Genomic DNA, 21277 nt, shown 5'->3' on the forward strand with positions numbered 1-21277 from the left:
TGGTTGCTAAGAGACGGACAGAAGCGGCCCTCGTGAGAATTCCTGTTGGGATTCTCTTCCTGGGCGTGTTAATATCCCCTCCCGACTCTGGTTATAAAAGGGTTAACACGCTCCCCTTCTTCTCTCCAGTTCCAGTGAGGCAGTTTGCACTTTGTCACCCAACTCTTACAGTTTTGCGATTCTATATCGCCTTTTTGCCAAAGCATGCAAAGCGGGCTACAGTTTTACAGTCCCGCTTGGTTATAATTCTCCCACCCACTCACCAGCCGATAAGAATAAAACTTATGCAGCCCTCTCCCCCAGCCCTTATTCGTCCTTCTCACAAGGAATAATAATTTCCACCGGAGAGCTGTAGTGGCCACACTGCCAACAATTAATGTGCTTGAAATAATACTTAAGTAAATAACAACAACAACAATAATACACAAACCCTTTCCATGGATGTAGCCAGGATTTATTTTAGGGGGCACAGGCTTTATGTAAGGAGGGGGGCAGAACTGAGTTACCTGCAACGCAATTGGACAATTAAGTATTTTTATTTATTTATTTGATTTAGGGGGGCAGCTGCAGGCTACACCCATGGCCCTTTCTAAATCCATGGCAAAAAAGCTGGGTGAGTCTTGTTTGCTTGTAGAGGATGAGAAACAGGATCAAAGGCTGAAATTTTATACTGTGCTTAGTGGGATGGGGAATAAGTCCCAATCAACAGGGCAGACCTCTGCAGAAATGTATAGGATTGCATGGCAAATAATTTATAACATGGATATCAGATTCGAAAATGCACTTAAAATTCGCTCGTTGAAAACCTAATTTTCTCCCATTGTTGGGACAAGAGCTATGTTGGAACTGACTGCCTACCTGCATACCACAGAATCTTTCCTTTTCTCAAAATTTGGCATTTTGCTACTGCAACCACTCTTGGGAACGAGTCTGTGTTCCCATCATGTCCACCAGGATCCTCAGTAATTTTCAAGTGTTCCATGGAGAAAAGTTTGGGAACCACTACTAAAAAGGACTAAACAGAATTTTTTTAAAAATAACATGCTGGATCAATTACATTAGTAGTTTTAAAATTTCCTACCTTCATGAACCCTTTCCACATGGACTTGTTTGCTGCAAACCCCCTACATGTTAAGAACTGGGGGGCATTCTAAGTGCACATTCAGCTCATGCAAGGCTGGGCCTTACCACATGCAATTTGGACTGGTAGATTACTCCCTGCGGCTGCATGAGACAGACATTCAGTGGTGATGGACAATCCACAGTACAAAAAATCCTGATAAACAAGGAATCCCTGGCAACACACTGAGAAAATCAATAATGAGCATGGGTAATAGTATCTTGAAGAACTGATTGTGGCCATTGGTGTACTAAATGGTCTGTTAAAGTTATATTCAAGAAAACTATTTACAACAAAACCTGGTTTAATATTTTCGTATCTTGCATATTTCCTGCAGGAAGTACATAGTCAAGTCTCCCCCTTTCCATAAAGGTCAACAAACATCTGGAGATCAAGTGTGGGAATCCTACATATGTTATTGAAGAATGGCAGCTTGTCAGTTTCTATTGAATGGAGCCCATAATTCTTTGTATAACTGTTTTCAGGTATTTCCTGCAAGGGTTCATGTCCAAGAGGTAGAGTAAATCAGATTTCAACAGATAATTTATTTGTCTTTTAGGTGGACATGTGTGCTTCAGTGATGCTTTGTTATGTTAAGAACTGTGTTGTTCATTGAACTTTGACTACTGATTCAGACTTGGCAAAAGTGTTGTGTAACAGTTATTCAGGATGCTAAAAACATAGCTCTGTAGTAGGATTCCTCTCATATATGAAATGAAGTGGAACTTGGATCTTATCCATTGTGTTTACTTGCCAATTTCTTTCCTATGTGTAATTCCAGCCCACATCCAGAATCAATTCAATATGCATTGCCCATCTTGAGAAGTAAAATTTACTAGGTAGTCCCACTGAACCTTCTTGGATTTACTTACTTCTTGTTGTTTAGTCGTTTAGTCGTGTCCAACTTACTTACTTTGGTGTAAATATAGTTAGACTCCTATAAGTATCAATGGTTTGTTCAAAATGCCACCATTAAACAATTTACTATGGTCTGACATATACACTTTGAGTTTAACTAATGGCAAGACAAGCCAATTTTGTATGCTTTTTTGGATTGTAGATGATCTCCATATAACATTACAAAAATGATTTCTGCAATTTTTTTTATTAAGATGGAAAGACCTTCCTAAATAATTAGAAACCAATCGTGTTGTTTCAAAAGATTGTATCCAAATATATCTCCCTGGAAGTTGTATAGAAATAATTATATTGTCTTTTCAGAGCAATCTTAATAAATAAAATGGTATACCGTAGTATGATAATGAATGTGACAATGGCAACATATTTTTTTGGAGAGATATATTATGCTTTAATCCTAAACACAGTTGCTGCAGAGAAAACTCTATAGAATAGGATGGAACATGCCTCAGAATGTCATGCAGATGATTGCTCTGTTATAATTGACTTTGGTTTAAATAGAGAGAGAGAGGGAGAGAAAGAGAGAGAGAAGACTGCCTGCTTAAAGTGATTCCTATAGGGAAGTGTTTAGTACAATTTTATCTGAAAAGTTGGATACAACATTTCATAGTTACAAAGCTTGTGCCACATTTCCCATGTGAATCAGATCTTTTCTCTCCTCTCCACATTAACCCTTCCATTTATGGAATTCTGTAATGAACTAGGCATATTTTTGTAATGACATGGTATAGCTGATATGCATGAAGTACAAATTGCATAGAGAGACAAAAATATTGACTTTGGCAGTATTTACAACCATCCATTTATAAACAATTTGCTAATATCTGTCATTTGTTCATCTAAGATATGTCCATTTGGATGCCATTTCTTAAACTTCTGCTTCCAAACATTTTACCCGTGGTTCATGCTTGGCTTGAGATTCTTCTGTGTTTTTCCCGTTTCCCTTGGGTTCCTGCTCTGGGGTTTTGACGCTTGGCTTTGTTTCTTTGATGTTCTTGGTTTCAATTTCTACCTTTTTCTCCTCCTTGTTGGAAAATGGAAATGTTTTCTTGTATCTTTAAACAAAATTTGGAACAAGTTAGGAAATTGGACGAGTAACCATACGTCTCCAATGCTTCCTTCTCCAAAGGAAACTAAGCACTTGCACTATGTCTGGAACATCTTGCCACTCAAAGAATTGAAGCAGGCAATGAACATATTCTTGAGAAGGTACAAGGACAACTCAAATAACCCTTAGGATGCTGTATAGTTAGCTTTAAACTCACCAAAGCCACATAACTGCCTCTGTGCAGCACAGCAGTTCCCAATTCATGTGTTTATCCCCCAATAGAATTGAGGGGTGTATTTAGGTAAAATCCCAGGACCAGATCAGAGCACTAGTGCTAGGTTCTTTTATGAGCTGCTGTTCCACAGAGGGTCACAGATCTGGTGGTCAAGAGACACATAGGCGTAGCCAGGATTTTTGTTAGGAGGGGCAGGACTTTGGGGGGGGGGGAGCAGGACTGACGTGATTGGTCAGTTAGTTAAATATTTCTATTGTTTTACTTGATCTGGGGGCAGCTGCCCCCTTGCCCCCCCCGCTACATCCATGAAGAGACCATAACATGCAGATTATGTAAATGCACTTCCCTTCCATGTGCAGAACACTGTATATGAACACATGCCTTTGAGCGTACATTCATATGCAAATGTGCTTCACCTGTATTATGTTTCTACTGCATAAAAGAATATATATGCCAATAAAGGCACAGGGTTAGAGGCTGACTTGCACAAAGCATTCTACCTGCAGAGTCCAAGGCTCACTTCCTTGGTCAACATGTTGAATGTGCACATGTCAAGGCAGCCGATGTATAAAGATGCATATGGATATTTATGTAGCAAATAAATCAAAAAAGTACCCTTACTTTTTGACATAGCAGACTGCTAAAACAACTGTTGCTGTGAAGAAGATGAGGGCAAGCACAAGGAGGGCAGTGGGTACACCTAGAGAGAGAAACAGATTGTTTTAGAATCAAAGAGTGTGAAGGGTAATCCATCGTGTCTGGTGGTTTCCAAAGGCTGGTCAGCACACAACATTGATTTGTGGATGGGAATTCAAGGGGGCGTTTTGGACCTATACAGCCTTTCACTGCTCAGGACCGAAGTATTTGAGGAACTAGCTTGCTCTGTATCAGGGATTCGCTTCTCATCAGTTGACTTGTCCTCTCTGCAAGAGATTAGAAGATATGCAGCCAAGAAAGGGACATTTACTGCTACACTCCTTGCATTGTGGAATGTTGTTTTCAGTAATTGCTTTTCTCTCCCTGTTTTTTTAAAAAAGTATCTAATATATTTCTGTTTTAGCTTGTATTTGGTTTTTGTGACTGGTTGAGTTGTGGATGTCCTTTGTTCATATTGATGGATCTGTTGGTTTTGTTTTCATTTATGTGATTTTATATGAAAATGTGATTTTTAAAATAAAAAAAAAATGTTTTGTTTCTACTCCAAAAGTGTTATAAAATGTCTTAAAGCAGCACACTTTAAAATATATATATACAAAATATTTTGTGGCCAAAAGAAATTTCCCTGGAACTTCACAGAACAGCAGGAATTTTTGTCATACTGGCATGCTTTTGTTGCTGAACAACTTGTCCCCACAGAGCATGTGCAACTAATTAGTCACCGTGTCCTGGCATATGATTCAGGCTGGGCGTAGTTGGTAGATTAATCTTGGCACTGATAATTTTTTTAACATTAAGCCACCCCAAAATGCCTGTTAGCATTACTTTATTTCTGTTCTTGTCCTCTCAGAGTTGGAGAAAGATGATGTCATCATCTAGACTGAGGAGAAAAATCTAATGTTGCAGTGCTATGCACACTTAAAGGTAAAGGTAAAGGGACCCTGACCATTAAGTCCAGTCGCAGATGACTCTGGGGTTGCGGTGCTCACCTCGCTTTAATGGCCAAGGGAACCGGCATTTGTCTGCAGACAGCTTCCAGGTCATGTGGCCAGCATGACTAAGCTGCTTCTGGCGAAAGCAGAGGAACGCACGAAAAAGCCATTTTACCTTCCTGCCAGAACGGTACCTATTTATCTACTTGCACTTTGACGTGCTTTCAGACTGCTAGGTGGGCAGGAGCTGGGACCGAGCAACGGGAGCTCACCCCGTCACGGGGATTCGAACGGCCGACCTGACGGCAAGCCCTAGGCTGTGTGGTTTAGACCAGAGCGCCACCTGCTTACCTGGGAATAAATCCCATTTCATGATGGCAAATTCCATTAGCAAAAATTATGATGGCCAGATGCAAAAGAGGACAGGGCTCATGAACCTTTAATAATTAGTAGAATAGGGAATTTTTAGCCACCATAGGTTGCACAACAGTAGGATTAGCTGAAGATCCCTCTTCTAATCAACTATTAAAGGTGCGGAAGTGTGGTCTGCTTTTCTTTCTGGCCACCCTGGCAGGACATTTCCATAAAAAAGACTTTGAAACCACTTCTGTAGCTCAGTATCCCTGGACTGAAATGAGATTGACTAAGAATTCTTTGACATAACTACTTTGTCGTGTCATCAGCAGCCACGATGAGCAGCAACTGTCTGTCATGTCCTTTTGGATATGTGGGAAGAAGAACTCTCTTATATCTCAAAATTAGCACATCTCCCACAAACAAGTAAGCAGAAGAAACCCACCCAAACCTGGGGGAGGGAGCAAGTTATAGCCCTCAACCACATTTCATGCAGATATCAAGGAGAGGAAAATGGGGGAATGGGTGGTGGAAAGAGAGAAAAGGTGGTACTCGCCTATCTTGGGCTCTGTCCTCACCCATTGCTTGTTTTAATTCCACTCATTGCCAGCACTAGGCCTATGACAAGATTGCTTCCAACAAGAGACCCTTGACTTAAGGGCGCCGGCTCACTCAAGGGCCCTTCAATATATTTTTTTAGGGGGCCAGGCCCCCTCAATGTTTAGAAGGACCCGTGTACGGTGTCCTGATGTCACATGACTTCAGGCATGTGATATCAGAACGTCACGTCGGGTCCCCTCAATCCTCTGGAGTAGGTGGCACTTTTGCCTGCACTTAAGACTTTACCTTTCCTGATCTGTGGCTTTGAACAACCCGCAAGCATTCTTCACTTTCTCTCATCTACCTTTTCCCTAATCTAATTTTTGGGAAGTTTCCTCTTTTGAAGTCAAATGCAACTTTCTTGGACTTTCCTGGCAATAGCCAACCTACATATATGGTGAATTTGAGACCACTGTTTCCAATCAGTTCAACACCACTTACATCGTGCCCTAGGTCCTAGGCACCACTAAACATAAAATCCTGGGTAGCCACCCCTTGATCGATTTGTTGTTGTTCTAGGCACAGCTATTTAGCGTTTCTAAACATTTTGCCTCTTTGCCATGACTGGATTGTGCATATTCCAAGTCTGTATGAAGGTAAGATTCCCATTGGTGTGAAGCTGGTTTGAGAAACAAATCCTCAGACAGTACTGTTTTATAACAACAGGATTCATTTGCATTTTGGATAATGTCATGTGGAAAGGCAGTGAGTGCACAGTAAATGAAAGTGGGAACACAACCTTAGTGGGTTCATGATGGAGGCAAGAGTCAAACCAGGGGCTTCCTCAGCCATACTAATGCGAGGTGTCAGTTGTTTCCCCCCCAAGGGATATAATATTAAAATAAGAGTCTTCTGAAACAGATCTGGGCTAGGCCAAAAATAAATAATTCTTAAAATACATCAGAAATGAAGAATCCCCTTCACTCCTGCAGGTCTGGTTTAGTTTACATTCTTTACAGCTTCTTGCTTCAAAATGTCACCTTTCCCTTACCTCCACTCAATATGGATTTTTTAAACCTCAGATGAAGCCCTAGCTTTCCTTTTATTTGCATTCACACATCTACTGATGTTTTGTTATACCACTGGAAAAGACCAGAAGGCATGGGGAAAGTATGAAAACAGCCATACATATAATTCTCTAAGCTAAATAATGGGATGTTGCTCTTACCTCCAAACAGAGAATCATTTCTAAAGGCAGTTTGTTTTGCCGTGAGATGTAGGATCACATCCTCCGTAGTTGGTGCTGTTGGTGAAATGGTCTGCGTTACACATATAATACGATATAGCAGCTTTGAAGGCTCTTTAGTTTTCTGGGACTCAGATGTTTGAACTACTGCTGAAGTGTCCTGAGGCAAGACTGCAGAGGTAGAGTTTGCCTCCATAGTAACGTCCAGGGATGCCGTTGTACTTTCTTCTGGTATGCAGGAATTAATCCATGTGTCTGAAAAGATGAGGGAAAGCGGTGCAATGAGATGTATTGACACTAGCATTTTGCATGCAGCTGAAATGACTTTTCATACTGAATTGCAGTGAACGCTTTCCTCCTTGCTACAACCATCATAAATCAGGTGGTAATTTCTATTTCTGTTTGTTTGTTTGTTTGTTTGTTTAAAGTACACTTCATCATCCTCACCCTAGTGCCTCTAATAGCTAAGCTGGATGGGAACTGCACTGTCAGCATAAGTGGGATCTCTGAGAAACAAGAAGGAGGTGTCAGCAGCAGTATGACAGTTAACAACAGGGAAGGTTGAATATCCATTAGGGGAAAAAATGTTTTGCTGGGTGCTCTTTCTCCTGCTCACAACAGGAAAATTGGGAGCATAATGGGAGTCGAAAGCATTAAATTCCTGCACATCTGGTCCTAATAGTGGTTATTTAAATGAAACGACATACTTACTCATTGCTTTCACAAAATTAACATCTCATCTAGTTTGGCCCTTAGGCCAGGAAAAACATTGGTTCAGAAAGTTACCCAACCCACTACATTGCAGTGGTACTTAAAACCACATTTTAAAGGCATGTTTTGTGTGCGCCTGTAGCCTGTAGGTGCTTTGATATATTAAATGCAGCAAGAGAATTGAGCTGCCAATGTGATCCTGAGGAATAACTAATCACTTATTCTGAAGGTCATTTATATAATTTACACAGTTTGAAAGCTATTATGACACCAATGGCCATTCTGAGTACATTTTAATATAATAGAAGGAAATGACCTCTTTACGGTTCTTCAAATGAGTCCCTGGTGGAAGCTTGATGACGCATTTTCATTGACTGAATAGGATGCTGAATGACAGAGTAATATTACTTTTATCACCAGAGTCTTTAAGTGATGCCAAAAGTCACAGAGAGGTCACAAATTTATCCAAGTACATTTTACACCAAGACTGTTAGAGATTAACACACTCATTATTAGGTAATATTTTTGTGTTTTTATATTGTAAGATGCACTGTTATCCTAGGATGAAGCGCAGTACAGAAATTTCATCAACAACATCATCATCATCATGATGTGAAGGACAGAGACATTCTGATCCAGTATCAACCAGTAGGGTATCTTTTTCTATCACAATTTGAATTGTATGGAATGTAAATTGTCATACAAGAAATAAAAGAAGCAATAAAATACAATTAAAAATCACGCACCATCTAGCAGAGTGCTTTGCTATTGGTACACCATCAGTAATTTTCAAGAGGTTTATGAGGAAATAAATTTTGCCTATCTGCTCTCCCCTTCATTCCTTATATTTCCATCCCATCCCTAATTCTTAGAATCATAGAATTGAAGGGATCCCATGGGGTCATCTAATCCAACCCTTTGCAATGCAGGAATTGCAGCTAAATAATCTCTGGCTAATAGCCATCCAACCTCCACTTTAAAACCTGAAAGAAAGGAGAGTCCACTGTAACAAAGCTTGATCTGAAACCTTGACAACAACATACCATGACACACCCAATGATTCTCCGCCCTGCTTGCTTTACTGCCCTTTCATACCATACACTTTGACCAAGGGGACACAGAGAAGTTAGTGGATAGTTTCCTCTCTCAGGTTGAAAGTTTATGTGTAACTTGTAGTTCCTTTTATCCAAGAGTCAGGGTAAACTGAGAGATGGTGGAAAATTTAAGTTGTGGGGTGGGTGGCGCAGGCTGGCCATAATCTCATGGCAACAGGATAGCCTTCACACGAAATGTCGCTACATCCACTTAAGAAAGAGATTTGATACAAAATATTATTGCTTGATTCATTATCTTGGCTCACTCACCTGAAGAATTGTAACAGTAAGCATGGGCTCGATAGTCATGTTTGGTTCTCCAGGAGACTATTCCGGTGTTATTCCTACCACATTTTTCATTGGGAGTTATCCGGGAAATGACAACATACCCTTCTTGTATCCAGCCAAAACTACAACGGAAAACATTGTTTTTCTGTTAAGCATGTGCCCATATCAAAGAATGTACTTGATAAAATTTAGCATATAAAAGCTAAACTGAATGTTTTTTCTGGTCACTGTGGGCCATTGAATAGCTTGCTTACTGATTGATTGATTGATTGATTGATTGATTGTGTGAGGCCCAAGTTTTGTTTCTCCCTTAGAAACAACCTACTGTGTAACATGGAGCTTTTATAGAAGAAAGGAAAAGCAAATAACGCTGTAGAAAAGTTCTCTCACAGGTTTATCTTTAAAAAGATAGGCAATATTTTCTACTGTTGACAGCTTTATGGATTTGCAATCCAGGTTCCAAGATTTGCCATTTGTAGTCTAACACATGAAATTGTCATATGTTTAAATAGGGGGATGAAATGCCTATGAATGGGTCTGGACTGCATCACTGTGCAATTTGGCTTACTTGCAAATAAGCATGTATAAATTTAATACCACCTTCTTGCTGAATATGTATTTGATGTGGTTCTTCAGCATAATCAAACAACTCATCCAATAATAGCAAGTGTCTGTCACACACGACTACACTATCTCAAGGACACAGAAAGTTTTCTTCTTGGTTGTTGTTGTTGTTGTTTTTTAAAAAAACTTTATTTAGGGCAGCCCACCTAGGAGGCAAGATGAGGTGACCAATTCGGGCAGCGGGATCCATAGGAGTAGCAAATGCAACCTCCAAAGAATGCAATGCCCGCTGCCACAGTAGCAGTGACAGCTGTGGCATGCGCCTTGAAGACTGGATCTGCTGCCTTCTCAGCATCCCCTCATGCAGCAACCTCTTGGCATAGGGAGGAGCTCCTCACACCCATGTTCCGATGTAGATATTTATCCTGCCCCCATTCCCGATGTAGATCTTCACACACCACTTCTTCTCTGGTGGGGGGAGGAACCATTTTGTGCTTCACCGCAAGTGTCAAAACGTCTTGGGCCAGCCCTGACTTTAGCGATTTCTGCACATTGAAACCCTATACACATCTGTTAAGAAGCAAGTCCCATCATTGTGTTCAGTGGGGCTGACTTCCTAATAACTGTGTTTAAGATTCAGACTTAATAAAATTGGCAAGAAGAGGAAATGAAAAGCTGTATAATGTCACAGTCAGGATGTTACATGGTAAGTAATGTAAAACAAGAGTGTAAACGGAATGAAAGATATGTTCTAAAAATGTGCAAAGATGTCAATGATTTGATTACTAACTATTTCTGAGATCTAAGGATCTACACAAACAGTTCTGTGACCCTAAGGAGGCTTTGGGGCTTACAAGTATTGAACAGCAACTCTTCCTGTCACATAGCCCGTCTCTTTGGAAACTTGGGGATGTTTCAAAAGGAGTTTGTGATATGGGATAGCAGGATCCTGTCAATTTTTCAGTTGGTCTACTCTGAGTACGACTAATGTTGGATGTTACTCTATGGACTTAGACTTAAATATTTGAAATCCCTTCTGTGAAGGAAATGAACAGAGACAGTCACAGCACAATCCTAACTCAATGTAAGTCCTATTGAATTCAATGAGGCTTACTCCCAGGTAAGTGAGGTTAGGATTGCAGCCCTAATCACAGAATGTTAATGTAAGAAAAGTCAGAATAAGGTGTAGACATTTAACTATTTCATGCTTTAGATTCATTTATAATAATATTTTTTTAAAATATTGTATCTACAAAGAGATGTCTATTTGCCAACCTACAATAAAATATTTTAAATGTTGAAAGATTTTCTGTACCTGCAGGTTTCAAAGCCATGCTTCCGAGCCTCTTCAATCTGAGATTTATATGCCAACTCTAACCCCAGCTGCTGGCATATTTGTCGTGCAGTGACAAAGTTAAATACACCTTTATTGTTAACATGTGAGGCAAGAGTTATTCCAGAAATCCTGCACGGGAGAGTCTTAACATCTGCAAACAGAGAAGAAATACATCAAATGATTACATATAGAAATTTGATCTTTAATTTCATGTACTTTGAAGAGTGGAAAAATTATAAGAGCTACTTTACATAAAGTCAAGTATAATTACACCAACTAGCTGAGTCGCTCCAGCATTCCAATCCAGGGTCATGCCTATTCCCAATAACCGATATTCTTTAACTAAAAATAACTTTGGTTAGTAAGGATCAGGGAGAGCTGGGTTTGAACTCTCCCTCAGCCTAGTCACTCTCTTAAAGAATTGCTGTGAGGGTACAATGGAATGTAAAAAGAATAATGTACACAGCCTGGGACCACCTTGATATCCAAGGATTGGTTTGGGAACATGTGCTTTTAAATGTGTTCATAAATGATCTAGAGTTAGGGGTGAGCAGCGAAGTTTCCAAGTTTGCTGGTGATACAAAATGGTTCAGAGTGGTTAAAACAAAACAGGATTGCAAATCGTCTTAAGCAGGGCGAAGGAACAGTAAAATGGCAAATGTCATTCAATGTAAGCAAATGTAAAGTGATGCACATCAGGGCAAAAAGTCTTAATTTAATATATACACTTACAGGATCTGAACTGACAGTGATTGACCAGGAACAGAGGCAGTTTTAGGGGAGCAGGACTGGTTTGGGCGCCACGGTGCAGGGGTGCCTCAGCAATGCTGTAGAGCGCAAGAGATGGGTGTGTGGGTGCTTGATTTTAGTGTCGTTGTACAGGGTGCTGCTGAAATTTGAGAGCTCAAAGGCTGCCACTGCTGGGAACAAGATCTTGGAGTCTTGAGAAAAGCCTGAGGAAGTTTATGAGTATAGGCTACCATATGGGGGACTTTTTAACCAAGAGAAAATTTGAGTAAGCAGGGACATTATAGCGGTGCATTAAATTATGAATAGCATGAAGAAAATGGATTGAAAACTGTTTTTCCCTTTCATAATACAGTGGTACCTCAGGTTAAGAACTTATTTCGTTCTGGAGGTCCGTTCTTAACCTGAAACTGTTCTTAACCTGAAGCATCACTTTAGCTAATGTGGCCTCCTGTTGTTGCTGCTGCGCCGCCAGTGTACGGTTTCTGTTCTCATCCTGAAGCAAAGTTCTTAACCCGAGGTACTATTTCTGGGTTTGCGGAGTCTGTAACCTGAAGCGTCTGTAACCTAAAGCATATGTAATCCGAGGTACCACTGTACTAGAATTCAAAGGCACTTGTTGTTCAAAAAGAACATTTGACAAATGAGGTACAGTCAAGATGATAAGGGTCTATCAGATTTGGAGGGAAGGAATATCTGCAGTATTCTGCAGAACAGTTAGCCTTGGGAATAAGAGACATCCTTTCTTTTAAAATAAGGGAACAGGGTTTAAAAATAAGCATTGTGTATCTGAATCTTGACTCCTCTTTCCTCTTTAGTCATCAATTTGCCTCAAACAATACTCTACTCCCCAAGGACCAATTTTTCTTACCAAGCTGAGTGCTCTTGGTGCATGCAAATATTTGTGGTGTTTCAGTGCCAACACTACCATTAGGCAGGAAGGGACAGTACATATTAGAGGGCATAAGATTTAAAACAAATTTAATTCCATGGCGTCTTTTGGAGTTTCTGCTTCAAATAGCAACATGACTTTGCTATCTTTTTTTATTAAGTGCTTTACTCCTAAGATTAGGAAGTTTACTTGAAACAGGAAAATGAACTTAATTGAAAGAGCTCTGTATGATTTCTTGTGCAGTGACAGATAAAACTGGAGAGCTTGATCATATTATAAAGCTATATTAGTCATTCCAGCGGCTTGGCTGTTCTCTCTCAGGACTTGAAGTGGAAATGGGTGTGGCTGAACTTGCAAGGAAGGAAAAGGAGGAAGGGAAGGGATTCTATCTGAAACGATGGGAACAAGTAAGGGAAAAGGGAAAATTATATTAAGCTTGTGGCGACTGGAATTTTTTTTAGCATGGATAGAGTGCTGGACTGTGCTCTATGGCAACTATAACCTGGGCTGTGAACTTACTGGCTAAAAACAGGTGGCTGGCTAGCACTCAGCAGAGCAACTTTAAATCATTTTAAAAGTCATTAAACTAACAACCAGCAAAAACTTTTGAACTGCTCAGTAGATTCAAAACCTTGTTTTTGTGTGGTTTGGTTGATAAACACATTTTGAAGATAATAAGAGGGAAGGGAGGAACAAATCCATGCAAAAAACTAAAACTAAAAAAAACAACACAGAAAAATATCTAGTTCTGCAGCTAAGGTAACTGCTGCATTACCTGTAAAACCTGATTCAGGATTTCATTTTTGAATAATTTATTAACATTCTAGTTGCATCTTTAACTGGAGACACTTAAGAGTTCTTGGCTGCTTCCAGACAGCCTGTTTATTGAGTATCCTCATTTGTTTGCATACAGTTTATAGGGAGGTTAGGTGACGTTGGCTATTTATTGAGAATTCATTTTGATTTGTTTGCAGGGAGGTTATACAATGTTTGGCCAAGCAAGTGTTATTCCATCCGTTCCAGTGCATCTTTATTGCAAAGAGTCCAAACTTTGGGGCCAGAAACAAGTTGTGTGAGAGCATAAAGTCAACTTTAATGGTGCCAGCCAAATTTGCTGCTATGTGTCTGAATCCCACCCCAAATCAGTGGCAGTCTGGAAGCACCCCTTATTGTTTAGGTATCCTCCTGCTCTGTGTTTCATTTTATTGCAATCCGGGATTAATTTGCAGAGCTGTGAATAATCTTGCTGAGAATAGTGGGCTGGATTTGATTACCTTGTCCTTACAGTGCTACAAAACACTTCAGAAAAAAACAGTACAAGCAACATACTAAAAACGTACCTTCCAAAGGAAAATTGTGCTGGGTTGTGATGCTTGCAATCCAGGTTGAGAAAAAGAAGATTGTAACTCCAACGTGAGATGCCATCCTCGGGAACAGGAGGTGTCGAGATTCAAGCCAGGTTGCTTCCTTCCCACCCTGCAGTGTTGAAAATGCGACGCCTGGAGCACCTTGTGATCTCCGAATGAGGTCCTCTCTTGAGAACTGCTGGACGGCCACTGTGCTCCACCGCAGGCAGGAACGAACTTGTTGCTGAGCTCAAAAGCCATCCCACAGGTCAAGGTCACTAAGTGGAAACGCATGACACCCCCTCAAAAAAAGCTAGGGGGCAGCCTGGAAAATAAAACTAGTGCTGACTCAGAAAACGTACAGCTGAGGAAGAGAGATAACACGATGTTATACTCTTCGTCTTATAAACAACGGGAAGATTTCCCCTATAGCTCTGGGGTGCTCGTTCTGTGACAGTTCCTGTTTAGGCAGTTGTGAGTCACTTATCCTTCATTCAGCCTAATCACTTGTTAACCAGAAGCTGCGGGTGTGGTGTGTAAAACTGTTGATTAGCTTATATGTAAAAACATGGAACTTTTGATATAAATTTATAATTTAGATGCATGATTGAAGGATGAAAAAAAACGACTATTTGACTGAGGTAATGGTTTACAAACTCTGTTTTTGGGGAGGGATAGAATCATATAATTGTAGAGTTGGAAGAGACCCTGAATCGTCGTCTAGTCCAACCCCTTCAATGCAGGTATCTCAATATAGAATCAAAATTTGATTTGATTTGAAACTAGATGCAGTGATTCAACTTGTGCTTATACTTAGGATGCAGTCTCTGACAGACTCAAGTTTTCCTGCCTGACTGTATCTCTTGTCTTTCTCCTTGTCAGCAGTGTCACAATCACATCTAAGGTAGGAGAGATGCCATTAGGGCGTGCACTGAGCATGGCCAAGTGACTCCTCAAGAAGCTGTGAATGGAACATGACAAAATAGCCAAATGCACACAGAGAGTGTGGATCACAGCCACCTTCCTTATTTTAAAGCAAACTGATGAGAAAATGTGAAGAACTGAAGTCTGGAAAAACGATTAACAGAGAGAAACCAAAAGTGCCTGAGTCGTGGTGTTTTTCATGAAGGCTTTCTCTTGCTTCCAAAGGATCACCCCCTTTAGTGTGTGCTGTTTCCCCTCCAAAAAAAAGATGAACAAAGTGTTCACCCATTGTGTTGGGACAGGTATCGGAGGGGTGAAATATGGCCCCATTGCTAAGAACATGGCAGCCTAAGTAACACTCCGAGTCTAGCTATATAGATCTGTAGAGGCAAGCAGGGGTGGGACTTGGTAATCTGTCATAATATGGTGACCTGTGCAAGGCCAAAATTTTGCTCCCCCCCCGAAATGGATCTTCTCAATTATTGATCTTCTCAATAAGCCCACACCACCATGAATCTAGCGCTGAGGAAAGAGTAAGGGTGAGCAATGGGAAAATGATGACGTTGACATCCTAGCCGAGTCATGTTCTATCCCCACACTGACCTCGCAGCCATTTTGAGCTAGGGCAACGATACAATGCTATTGACTTTATTTTCCCTTAGTAATGCCATCATGTAGCCAAAAGCAATTGACTACATAACTCCAGTGAATCACATTCATTACGTCATCACAGAATGGCTGTGATCATGTAGCAAAGGGGGTGAAATAAATCTTAAAACAACATGGCAAAAGCAAAAGCACATTTATAAACTGGGGGATTTTGCAGGGTTGGGTTGATGGACAACATAGTGTCCCCATAGTCAAACCTTGTGTCACAAAAAGGTCTGTGCTTTAAAAACTACAGTGTCTATTGCACTTAAAAGGATAATGGAAGCCTTTAAATTTATTCCTGATTGTTTTTGTGTTTCCTTTCCATTTAAACTTGTGTTTGTACAAAAAGCACACTTGAGAAGATGAGTGCTTCACCCTGTATTACTGAAAACAGGGTAGAGAGAAAGAAAGAAAATTTCAGCACCTATTTTTTCTTAAAGATTGCTAATCATTCCATACATACAACTTGTGTTCTCTGATGGAATTCCTAAGTGCCCATGCACATAATAAATAAGTCACAAATGACATGAGCAACACAGAGGACTCTGAAACAATATTTTATTTCCAAATCTCAAGTATGTGATGCTCTACAGTACAATACTAGCACACCTGTGCAAAGTTTTACAAAATTTAAAACAGGATACACAAAATAGTGCCTCTCGAGTTCCACCTACTTTAAAACATCAGTGCTGTGCACAAAATACACATGTGTCATGTTAAAGCTAAATAAATAAAATATTGCACTTCCAAAAAAACAACAACCCCAAAACAAAATCCTATTTTGGTGTGAATGGTGTAAGATTGCTGACTTGCTCTTTGTAGCCACATGAGTCTTGTGAATTTAAAGGAACAGAACTTTTTTTTTTAGAAAGACCCCCCCCAAAATGCATCATCTTTTCTTTGTCTCAAAAAATATGGCACTGATTTGTAACCCATTGAGCCAATACTTATTAACAATTTAATTATGTTTGGTCTAAAATCCTGTTAACAAGAAGACTGGCATTTCAGGCGCTCTATACATTAAACTGTTTCCCCAATAATTAGTGAAACAGTAAATCATTTTTGTAGCAGGTAGATGGCCACATGTGTCAAAGCTATGCATCTTAAGTAATTCTACTTAAAAAAAATAATGCAGTGGTTTCACAGTAGAATTATTGTAAGGGAAGAAAATGCAGAATGAGGTGTTGCCTCTCAGCTTACATTGGTATTATCCCATAGAGTTGGTTCAGGTTTAACATTTCTGCTGCCTTAACCATGCTTAAGGACTTGGGACTACATGCTCTGCCCCACCTGCATGCTCAAACCCCAACCTCCATATATGAATTCCTTCCGTTGGCTTTAACCATGATTAAGCCTTACATCAGCATTTACTTTAATGATGGTTAATATACTAATTAGGGTTTGCTATTGCACAGAAAGTGAAAGTTTGTTTTAAAATTCTGGTTAGCAGCAAACAGTGGTTTAGTTCAGAGGTAATGTAAACTTTAGCAGTGGTTAAGATTGGGAGGAAAATGGTAGAGAATTCACTCCAGAAAGGTCATGGAGCTCACTCCTGCAATTTATGAGCAGATCCACGATCTGACCATAGCTGAACAAAATGAACTACTAATATCAGAATTTAATTTTGTAAAGTTGGTTGATCACCTCATAAGAAACGTTCCACTGTCTAGGGAGTTAACTTTTCCCTTTTACTTATTGAACAAAATATATAAACCACCTACTTTAAATCAATCAATCAAGCAGTTTACATAAAAGAGCTTTCTGATTTGGGTTTTTGCAATACCATTGTTATTCCTAATTTCCTGATTGTCTGTAGCAGAAGGTGTGCCTCAACTATATTTCACTAGAGTGAAAAACGACATTGTATCTATTCCATATCAAAGTCATTTCATCCAAAAGCCAGCAAAAAACCTTTAATTTGATTATTTGCCCACCTTTAATTCCCCTCTTCCAGTTTGAGATCAAATGACACACTTTCTCATTAGCCTTATTAAACGTACTTAATCACAATATTTACTCTTCTGGAGCCGCTTAAGAGACATATCTGAAAATTCAAAGTTGTGTTTCAAACAGCTGCTTGAGTCAAAATTAAAATCATACCACACTTCTATTTCCTGAGACTCTAACGCTCGTTAAACTGAAGATAAATTATCAGGCATCAAATGACATCAGTTATAAGTTTATACTGGGCTCTACCTCTTTATCCTTCTCAATGCATAAAACAGATTCCTGCAAGAATAAGTTCCTACAATATGTCTAAGTGTTCAACAGAGTTTTGAACTCAGGCCCAGCTAGGAAAAGCTATTAATATCCTGTCTGAATCAGAGCTCACCATGCTTCCAACACTTCCTTCTGTGCCTCCAATTCCAATACAAGAGAAGTTATCAATTTCAAACACAAATGAAAGCTAGATAAGCTTGTGCAAAAGGCTAGCACAGTATGAGCACAAACATCACTCAAGATGCTTCCTCCAATAGAAAGCTTCATGAATGATGAAATATACTCAGAGTCGAGTATGAATTTCATGCTCAGTACAAATGGTAAAACCACATCTGTGTTGTTTACATTCCATTGGCTGAAATGTTCCCTGACAGAAATGTCAGTTCTCCTCTGCAAATATACCACACCTTCTTATATGAATGCAATGTAGTTCTTTTAGGTTTGCTGTGCTTACAGCAGGTTACCAGTTATCACCAACGTGGGTGACAGATTTGGCAGACCCAGAGCCATTTCACACTTACTAGAGCATGTCTTCTGTATGCATAATAGAGACTGTATGTGACTGATTGGGCACCTCCACTGAACCCCACCATGTGTATCATGTACCGCATGCACATGACTCTGGTGAAATCTCCCCATTCAAAAAGAAAAGAATGAACAAAGTATGTGTGAAGTAACAAAGACTGTGTTGCAAGTTATGTTGTATGTGTGGTGGAGTGACAAATGTTCCTGCTTCCATTCATGCCGAGAACCTGTTTTGAGACCATTGGCACCAGCTTGTAGTCAGGACACAATGCCTTTAGTATTTTTCCATTTAATCTTTTGCTTATTCCTTATGATTGTGAAATCAATTCTCTAATCTATTATAACACTAAGGGCTAAAAATAAATAAATTGAAAAGCCCCTGAAATTTATAGAAGGAATCAGTGCTGACATTTATATAGGAAGAAGGCTGTGAGTGACATCCCTCAGAAGCACTGGAATTTGTGTTCCACCTATAACCTAGATGTCAATGTCCAGTTTTTGGTCAAACACTATCTTTATATTCTCATGTAGTGATATTCAGGCACATCAATCAAATAACAATTAGCATGAAAGAGAGAACAGCATTTATTGGCTGGTGCATCTGGCTAGATAAAAATCACACGGCATTCACAAGTCTGATGGCACAGACGTAATTAAGCAGTAGGTTACTGATCACATTTAACCAACACAAAAGTGACAAAGCACTGCTCTGCTTTGTGCACCTTGGTTCTCAAACAGGTGCTTACTGCTGTATCGTTAAGTGGTTCTCCTCCCCATTCATGCTTTTGTTATTCCGTGCGCTGATCATGTTGCAGTCCTGAGTTCCACCAGAAGTATTGCTGGACAGCAGAACAGGTAGCTTTCACTCGTGGCCCAGTCGACAACTCAGTACAGGAGGAAAAGTAGTTGTATAAACTGGAGATTCCCAGCACCACAGCAAAAATGACGATAACAGCAGCTACAATCCAGAGCACGTTCCAGTGTTTATGCAGTTTGGGGTACAGTATTTGTACATAGTGGATAACAACTTCAAGTTTGCTGTAAAATGAAAAGGAATCAAGCAAGTATGTAGAAGTTACAAGTTAGGTAGTTCCGTTATTTGGAAAGCTACCATATCATTTAAGACTGAATGGCTTAGCAGTACAGATGGCTATCCATATCAGGTCATATGCCATAGGATCAAAGCTGTCCTCATGAGCATGAAGTAGTTCATTATTTTTGTCTCAATTTTAGTACTTTTAGAATACATATCTTTTCTCTTTTTGTTTTTTGAGATGAAAATTGACATATTCATATTAAAAGTATTACAGTTGGCATCAGGAGAAAGATGCACTATTTATGGCATGTACAGTCATTTAGATTTTTCATCATGAGATGAAACTGCCATCAAAGGTTCCAATATAAACTAGATGAGAAGCTGACTGTCAAGGAAGCCAGTTATATTCATTAAATTTGACTTCGGTTTCACAGCTATACCATTTAAAACATAGGCTAAGAGTATTGAAAACAAACAGGTAACACAAAAGTATTCTAACAGCTCTTGTTCTAAATCAGTTTGTAAAGAGTATTACTTCTTGTTGTTAGCCACTCTGAGCCTGGCTTTGGCTGGGGAGGACAGGATACAAATAAAAATTTATTATTATTATTATTTATTAACGGTGTTTTTAAGGGGTAGGCCCAAGCCCTAGGATTTTTGTGCTGGCCTCCATATCTCCTCCACTCCCACCTGCAAAAAACATTTTTCAAAACTTTGCTTAGAAGGCAGCAAGGCAAACCACAGTATCACTAAGACCCAGCCACTTGGCATCTTAATTAAGGCAAATTAAGTCCTGACAGCAAGAGTCAGAGTTTGTTCCCCCCATGCTTTGAAAGTTGTCTTCAGTGTGCATAGCATATGCATATTCTATGCAGATTTGCCTCATAAGTCTGTGCCCAGAGTCTTTTAACTGCTTAGGATATTCCTACAATCCCTCACTTTCTCCTTCATGTAACATAAATGTATTTTAGAGGCTCAAATGCAATTGAATCATCATGTATGAAAGCACTCTGTCCCAATGCCTTTATAAATTTTACCCACTGGCTCATATGAACAATAAAATGCCAACCTGAATTTATCTGTTTAAATTTCATCTTTGCAGGAACAACAGTAACCTTGCCTCTGTTGCCCATAAAATTATTTTTGCTTGGAAGAGTTGTTCTAAAAAAGCTGGTTGGAGTAGCTTTGCCACACTGATGGCATTCTTCTGAATTAACCTCCAAAGCATGCCAGAAGGCAGCACACATTTAATGAAACAAATTAATATTCACTTTCCAAATCAGAGGAGAGACCTCCAACTGTTGTTGGACTACAACTTCCATCATCTCTGATCATCGGCTATGCTGGGTGGGCTCAATCATTGGGTGCTCAAGTCCAACAGCATCTGGAGGGCCACAGGTTCCTGACCCCCTCTCCAGCTGTTTTCTCACCTGTGCTGCTTGCTGATTTCATCGTCGCTTTCACCTGCTACACATTCTTTGGGGCTCTCATCTATTTTCTCTTCATCATCTTCTTTCAGCTCTTCAAGTTCTTTGGTTTTCTTTAAGCCTTCCTGATAACTTTAAGAGGAAAAAAGAAAAGAAAAAAGACACGTGTACTCTTCTTTTTCATTTTTAAATAAAGAGCGTAATTCATTCATGCTGCATGGCTCAGAAAAAAAAATTAAACAATCACAATGACCTTATTAAGTCTGCCTCTTGCTTCTACTGTACTTGCTCCTGATATCACCACTGTCACTGTCCTATTTTAAAAATATATATCTGATAATCTAAGGTTGGTTTCCAAGTTACCCAGGTATTCTATAATAATAAGGTATGTATTTTGAACAAACCTAGAAATTCACTGAGGAAAAGCCGAGTGAAGGAAGGCTTTGTTTGTTTGCTAGTATGGCAT

The 21277-nt window shown here is 39.6% G+C and overlaps 2 protein-coding genes and 1 long non-coding RNA gene across 14 annotated transcripts in view; 1 reads left to right on the forward strand and 2 right to left on the reverse strand.

Moving 5' to 3' along the window:
* The first annotated feature begins 15 nt into the window (after positions 1–15).
* Positions 16–7729, forward strand: LOC310665410. Of its 2 annotated transcripts, XR_014505458.1 has the most exons (3): positions 16–398; positions 1458–4902; positions 7479–7729. It is a non-coding gene; the product is annotated as an uncharacterized lncRNA (long non-coding RNA). The 2 variants fall into 2 exon arrangements; XR_014505459.1 differs by lacking the exons at positions 16–398; positions 7479–7729 and adding an exon at positions 408–613 and having other exon boundaries at positions 1458–4519.
* Positions 2210–14157, reverse strand: LYVE1 (lymphatic vessel endothelial hyaluronan receptor 1). Its single transcript, XM_083410399.1, has 6 exons — positions 14023–14157; positions 11023–11194; positions 9126–9265; positions 7033–7305; positions 3943–4021; positions 2210–3093 (listed from the first exon to the last, which is right to left on the reverse strand). The coding sequence occupies exons 1-6, from the start codon at positions 14105–14107 to the stop codon at positions 2907–2909; spliced, it is 936 nt and encodes a 311-aa protein (XP_083266525.1). The 5' UTR covers positions 14108–14157; the 3' UTR covers positions 2210–2906.
* Positions 14158–16144: 1987 nt separating this feature from the next.
* IRAG1 (inositol 1,4,5-triphosphate receptor associated 1) overlaps positions 16145–21277 on the reverse strand; it is a 106658-nt gene continuing 101525 nt past the window's right edge. For all 11 annotated transcript variants that reach the window (XM_083456523.1, XM_083456527.1, XM_083456522.1 and 8 more), the window contains exons 35-36: positions 20815–20943; positions 16145–19386 (exon numbers count right to left, since the gene is read on the reverse strand). In XM_083456523.1, coding sequence (XP_083312649.1) covers positions 19137–19386; positions 20815–20943 — 379 coding nt within the window. In that variant the 3' untranslated portion in view covers positions 16145–19136. The remainder of the gene's footprint in view (positions 19387–20814; positions 20944–21277) is intronic.

The sequence above is a fragment of the Podarcis tiliguerta genome (genome assembly GCF_965153285.1).
Source record: "Podarcis tiliguerta genome assembly, chromosome: 1".
NCBI classification, from domain to species: Eukaryota; Metazoa; Chordata; class Lepidosauria; order Squamata; family Lacertidae; genus Podarcis; species Podarcis tiliguerta.